This window comes from Quercus suber, unplaced genomic scaffold, assembly GCF_002906115.3.
Source record: "Quercus suber isolate HL8 unplaced genomic scaffold, Cork oak 2.0 scaffold_235, whole genome shotgun sequence".
NCBI lineage: Eukaryota > Viridiplantae > Streptophyta > Magnoliopsida > Fagales > Fagaceae > Quercus > Quercus suber.
In genome coordinates, this window is record NW_027069692.1 from 138,278 (window position 1) to 144,998 (window position 6,721).

At 46.2% G+C, this 6,721-nt stretch overlaps 1 protein-coding gene across 1 annotated transcript; it reads right to left on the minus strand.

Annotated features, from left to right (window-relative positions):
- Positions 1-384: 384 nt before the first annotated feature.
- LOC112015361 (uncharacterized) lies at positions 385-5,604 on the minus strand. The gene has a single exon (XM_065780433.1). It carries the CDS (start codon positions 5,602-5,604, stop codon positions 385-387), a length of 5,220 nt encoding a protein of 1,739 aa, XP_065636505.1.
- Positions 5,605-6,721: the final 1,117 nt, after the last annotated feature.

Below are 6,721 nucleotides of genomic sequence, written 5' to 3' on the forward strand. Positions count from 1 at the left end.
TTTTGGACGAGGTTATTTAGATGGCATAAATTTCATTTCACCCCTTTATTTGGACGAATTTGCCTTGGAAAAATTTAAACGATACATCTCCGCGTCCAGAGAATTTCTTCGTCTTGAGCTTTTCAGCCCTTGGCCATATGAAAATCAATATTAAACAAAACATTATATACATAACATAACATATTGTTTTAAGACGGGGCATACATTTCATAGGCTAACGCCTTTATTCAAGCAGACTACTTCATAGGCTAACGCCTTTATTCAAACAGACTATAATGCTATCCATAAGTTTAACATAACAATAAAGCCACACAATATGCAACAACAAAGTTTTGTTTTTAACCCTTGAGCTCGTCCAGAGTCATGCTCCTCCAAGCCAACTTTTTACTGATAGTATTTCCTTAAATGCTCCACATTCCAAGGGTGCTCCAACTTTCTTCCATCAAGGGCTTCCAAATAGTAGGACCCTGGTCTTTTGTAGTTGACGACTTTGTAGGGGCCTTCCCAGTTTGGTCCTAGCTTCCCATGTGCTGGGTTCTTTGTTGCCAAGGAAACCCTTTTCAGGACGAGGTCTCCTACGTTAAAACGCCTTGGCCTCACCATCGCATCATACCGCCTAGCCATGAGGTTTTTGTATCTTGCCATCCTTTGTTCGGCGTCTGTCCTTACCTCGTCTATCAGATCAAGGTCCAACCGGAGTTGTTCCTCGTTATCTTCGTCTTGATACGTTGCAACCCTATGACTGGCCATGTGTACTTCTGCGGGTATGACTGCTTCTGCTCCATAAGCTAGCTTGAAAGGAGTTTCCCCTGTAGGAGTTCTCGCCGTCGTTCTATACGCCCACAAGACACCTGGAAGCTCTTCTGGCCATATTCCCTTAGCCCCCTCAAGCCGAGTCTTGATTATCTTTAACAAGGATCGGTTTGCTACTTCCGCTTGGCCATTAGCTTGTGGGTGGGCTGGTGAAGAGTAATGATTCTGAATTCCAAAATGCGTGCAAAAATCTTTGAAAAGCGCGTTATCAAATTGTCGTCCGTTGTCTGACACCAGCACCTTAGGTACTCCAAACCTGCACACAATATTTTTCCACACGAAGTTCTTAACATTCTGCTGTGTGATGTTGGCTAAAGGTTCCGCCTCTACCCACTTGGTGAAGTAGTCAATGCCAACCACGAGGAATTTCATTTGCCTTGTACCCAAAGGAAATGGGCCCAGAATGTCTAGTCCCCATTGTGCAAAAGGCCACGGGGCCGTCATTGGAGTCAAGTATTCTGACGGTTGCCTGGGAATGTTGCTAAACCTTTGGCATTGATCGCAGACCTTGACGTAGGCCTTGGCGTCAGCTTGCATATTTGGCCAATAATACCCTGCACGGACGATTTTGTGGACGAGCGACCTGGCTCCTGAATGATTTCCACATGCTCCTTCATGAATTTCCCTTATTACATAGTTTGCTTCGTCTGGGGCTAAGCACCTGAGATAAGGCTGGGAGAAACCTCTCTTGTAAAGGATTTCATCAATAAGAATGTACCTGGCTGCTCTTACCCTTAACTTTCTGGCTTCGTCCCTCTCTTCTGGGAGCTGTCCGTCTTTGAGGTAAGATACAATTGGAGTCATCCAATTTCCCTTATCTCCCACCTGCAGTATCACTGGGATATCTACACTTGGCATATATTGAATTTCGTCTAATTCGTCTGTGGCTTCCTTCGCTGAAGCTTCTCTTGCCAACGCATCGGCTTCCATGTTTTCCTCCCTTGAGACTTGGACGAAACTGACTTCTTCAAACTTTTTCATAATGCGCATTACTCGGTCTAGATACTTCCTCATTCGCTCTTCCTTTGCCTCAAACACTCCATTCACTTGACCTATGATCAACTGCGAATCTCCTAGGACGAGGAGTGACTTCGCTTCTATGGACTTGGCCAATTCCATTCCCTTGAGAAGAGCTTCATACTCAGCTTCGTTGTTAGTCGTCTGGTACTGCAAACGGACTTTATGCTTTAGCTTGTCCCCCTCTGGGGATTGTAGAACCACACCTATTCCTCCTGCATGCTGAGTAGACGAACCATCGACATAGACGACCCACCTGGCATTAGCTTTGTCACTTACTTCATCACCACTTGAAGTAAATTCTGCGATGAAATCTGCCAAAGCCTGAGCTTTTATGGCGTGCCTTGGTTGGTATCTTATGTCGAACTCACTGAGCTCGACGGCCCATTGGATCAGACGCCCTGCAGCTTCCAATTTGTTCATTGCCTTCTTAAGGGGGTGGTCCGTCATGACATTGATGACATGAGCTTGAAAGTAGTGCCTTAATTTTCTGGAGGCTGTTATCAATGCAAAAGCTAATTTCTCCATCAGAGGGTATCGTCCTTCCGCTCCCCTCAGTGCCTTGCTGGTGTAGTACACGGGTCTTTGCACCTTGTCTTCTTCCCTCACCAATGCTGAGCTCACCGCGTGTGGGGTGACTGCCAAATATAAATACAATTGTTCTCCTTGTACGGACGGGCTTAACAAAGGGGCCTCAGTGAGATATGTTTTTAGATCTTCGAAAGCTTTCTGACACTCATCGGTCCATTCAAACGCTTTTCTGAGAACCTTGAAAAATGGCAGGCATTTGTCGGTTGCTTTTGAGACGAACCTATTGAGGGCGGCAACTCGTCCGGTGAGGGATTGGACTTCTTTAACATTGGTCGGGGGTTTCATATTCAAAATTGCTCGAATTTTGTCAGGGTTTGCTTCGATTCCTCTGTTGGAAACCATAAACCCTAGGAATTTCCCTGATGATACTCCAAAAGCGCATTTGCTAGGGTTTAACTTCATTCGATACTGCCTCAGTGTCTCAAACGCTTCATGCAAGTCGTCCAGATGCCTTCCCTCGTCCTGAGTTTTCACCAACATATCGTCTATATAAACTTCCATATTCCGCCCGATCTGTGGACGAAACATATGATTGACCAATCGTTGGTACGTTGCTCCGGCATTTTTCAATCCAAAAGGCATTACTTCATAGCAAAATAATCCCTGACTGGTGACAAAGGACGTCTTCTCCTGGTCCGCTTTGTCCATCCTGATCTGATTATACCCAGAGAATGCGTCCAAGAAACTGAGCAGCTTATGGCCTGCAGTAGAATCTACCAGCTGATCAATGCGTGGTAACGGGTAACTATCCTTAGGACAAGCCTTGTTTAAGTCAGTGAAATCGACGCACATCCTCCATTTGCCGTTCGCCTTCTTGACCATGACTACATTGGCCAACCATTCAGGATAATATACCTCTCGAATGAACTTCGCTGCAATCAACTTTTGAACTTCCTCCTTAATAGCATTGTCTCTTTCTGGGGCAAACACTCTCTTCTTCTGCCGCACTGGCTTCGAGGAAGGGCATATGCTCAGACGGTGGGTAATGACATTAGGGTCTATACCCGGCATGTCTTCATGACTCCATGCGAACACATCCCTGTTTCTTTTTAAAAAACTAATAAGATCTTTCTTGACCTTCACTTCCAGATCTGCTCCAACCCTGGTACATCTCTCAGGGTTATCATCATCTAAAGGGATATCTTCCAACGCTTCAACAGGTTCTGCCACAACTTTCTTCTCTTCGATAATCATTGCTTGAACTTGCTCGTCCGCAGCCAGCATAGCTAGGTAACACTCCCTTGCTGCTAATTGGTCTCCATGTACTTGGCCTGTCCCATGCTCTGTTGGGAACTTGACTGACAAGTGGTAAGTAGATGTAATCGCCTTCCACCTATTCAGAGTTGGCCTCCCAATTATTGCGTTATAAGAAGACGAGCAGTCAACTACAAGGAAGTTCACTTCCTTGGTAACTTGCTGTGGATATGCCCCCACTGTCACTGGTAATGAAACGCTACCCACAGGTTGCACCTTCATCCCACCGAAACCCACTAGGGGGGAACTCGTTGGACGGAGCAAGTCTCGTCCTAACCTCATCTGTTGAAAGGCTGAATAGTATAAGATATCAGCAGAACTCCCATTATCTATCAACACCCTTCTAGTCTTGTAGTCTGCAATGAGGAGAGTGACGACAATAGCGTCGTCATGAGGGTGATGGACTCTCTCTGCATCCTCGTCCGTGAAGGTGATTGCCTGCTCGTCCATAACCCCTGCACACGGTGATCGTCCAGAGAGCTGAACGCTCTGGACCACTTTCAAATAGGCTTTCTTTGACTTGGCGGACTGTCCTGCAGAATTTCCTCCTAGAATAATCCTTATTTCTCCGAGCGGTGGTCGTGGCGAGTCTTCTACCTTCGCTTTCAGTTTCTCGTCCTTACGATCTCGTCCAAGGAAGTTTTTCAACTTCCCTTGTCTGATGAGATTCTCAATCTGCTGCTTCAGGTCGAAACACTCGTCCGTGTCATGCCCGTGGTCTCTATGGAAGCGACAATACTTGTTTCTGTTGCGCTTGTTGGGATCTCCCTTCATCTTTTCTGGCCACTTTAAGGAAGGCTCGTCTTTGATTTGCATAAGGACTTGCTCAAGTGGCACGCTCAAAGGAGTGTACTGTTGGTTCCTTGCTGATGGACCTGCTCTCTTCTCTCGATCTCTCTTATCCTCCGTCCGTCCCTTCTTTGAACGAGGGCCCTGTTCAGAATGACGAGTAGGATTTGTTTCCATCCTCTCAGCCCTCTTTCTCTTCTTAGCTATAATCGCGTCTTCTGCATTCATGAAATTTTGGGCTGAATGGACGAGCTCAGCCATGGACTGAGGTTCCTTCTCGTAAAGCTTATGTATGAACAAGTCGGAGTTGACCCCATTATGAAAAGCTGCCAACAATAGCTTGTCATCTACCTCGTCCACGCTCAGGGCTTCCCTGTTGAAGCGCGTGATGAAGGAGCGCAGACTTTCATTCTCTCCTTGCTCTATGGTAAGTAAGCTGGACGAGGAACGCTTATGTCTCTGTCCTCCAATGAAATTATTAACAAATAATTTGCTCAACTCCTCAAAAGAACTTACTGAACTCGGAAGTATTTTGCTGAACCAGACTCGCGCTGGCCCTTTAAGGGTAGTTGGAAAGGCTCTACACATTATTTCATCCGGAACTCCTTGAAGATGCATAGTAGTCTTAAAGGTAGCAATATGGTCAAAAGGGTCCCGAGTGCCATCATACGAGTCTAAAGTAGGCATCTTGAACTTTGGTGGCAAAGGATGGCTATTAATGGATGAGACAAAGGGTGAATCAGTTCTGTGAACCAAATCTTCTACAGGATTGGTCCTTCTCATGCTCTCTCTCATTTCGTCCATGACCTTCCTCATTTGGTCCACCTCTTTCTCCAGATGCGGTACCCTTCGTGAAGCTGCACCTCTTGATTGACTTTCCGATCCAAGGTTTCTCTCTCCTGGAATTTGTTCACGTTCGTCCCCGAGAGCCTCCTGCCTCTGCCTTCTAAAGTTAATCTCCCTTTGCAAGTCTTGATTCTGGCGAGTCAGTTCTGCCATGGCCGCGGCCATGGATTGCATTTGCTGAGCAGAAGAGGGCTGCATGGCAGGCGCTGATTGCTGGCCGCGAAGGGGATTACTAGAAGCGTCTCTACTCTCCTGGGGGCCTGGACTGGTAGCCCCCGATCTCGTCCGGACCATCTCAGCCCTTTTTCCAGAGAAAGAAATAGATCTGGCAAATAGAACTGAAGTGCGATGAATACAATCTAATTTCTTTCCCACAAACGGCGCCAACTGATATGGTGACAGAAATCAGTGGGCTGAAGATTCCCGGGTCTTGATCTTGGAGAGAATCCTGTAAAACAAAATCAGATCAGAGGAGACCGGTGGATACCGGCCCAGGGTCCTCCGATGGCAAAGTTAATATTGTCACTCGTCCTCTAAAGAAAGTACAACTCAGAAAATGTTTGTTTTTTGCTTACAGAATTTTTTCATACCTTGCCTCCTTGCTGATTCCCCCTTTATATAGCGTTCGGTGAAAACGGTTACCTTGCAACTTCTCCGGTTGTTACGGATTTTGAGAGCAACCGCTCGCAACTGCTATAACTGATTATTTACTGCAGAACGGTTGCTGGAATATTGCGCTCATTGAGAGTAGACGCAACCTTTCACCTTGTCTGCTCTACCTTTGGTAGTGACAAGATGTCACTATGAGGATGGCTCGTCCATCCGTAAGGATGGACGGCCTTTTTCACAATGCCTCGTCCTTGTTCCTCAGCACGAAGGAGGTAAGGACGAGTATCGATTCCATTGGCTTGGACGACCTCCCCATGGCTTGGACGAGCCTTGTGGACGAACGTTTTGGAGGGACATTTCTGAATCCTCATCAGTTATGATTCAGAAAATGGGAGAAAAGACGGTGGTGGTATTCTCGAACTCGAGGTTAGTGGTGGGTCAAGTGAAGGGAGAGTTGAAAGCTAAGGATTTGAGAATGCAAGGGTATTTGAATTAAGCTAGGCATTTGCATCAAGTTTTGAGTTTTTCACTTTACAACAAATCGTAAGGAGCAGAAATACGCATGCTGATTCTCTGGCTACTTTGGCAACTTCCTCTACACAAGACTTGCCTCGAGTTATACTCGTTGAGGATTTGCATAAGCCTACCAAGGAGAAGAATTAGAAGGTCCAGGTTCACCAGATTAAGGTTAGATCTAGTTGGATGGATTCTTTAGTTCTGTTCCTCAAGGAAGGTACTTTGCCTAAAGAGAAGGGAGAGGTAGATAAGGTACGAAGCAAAGCTCCTCGTTTCTAGTTATCCG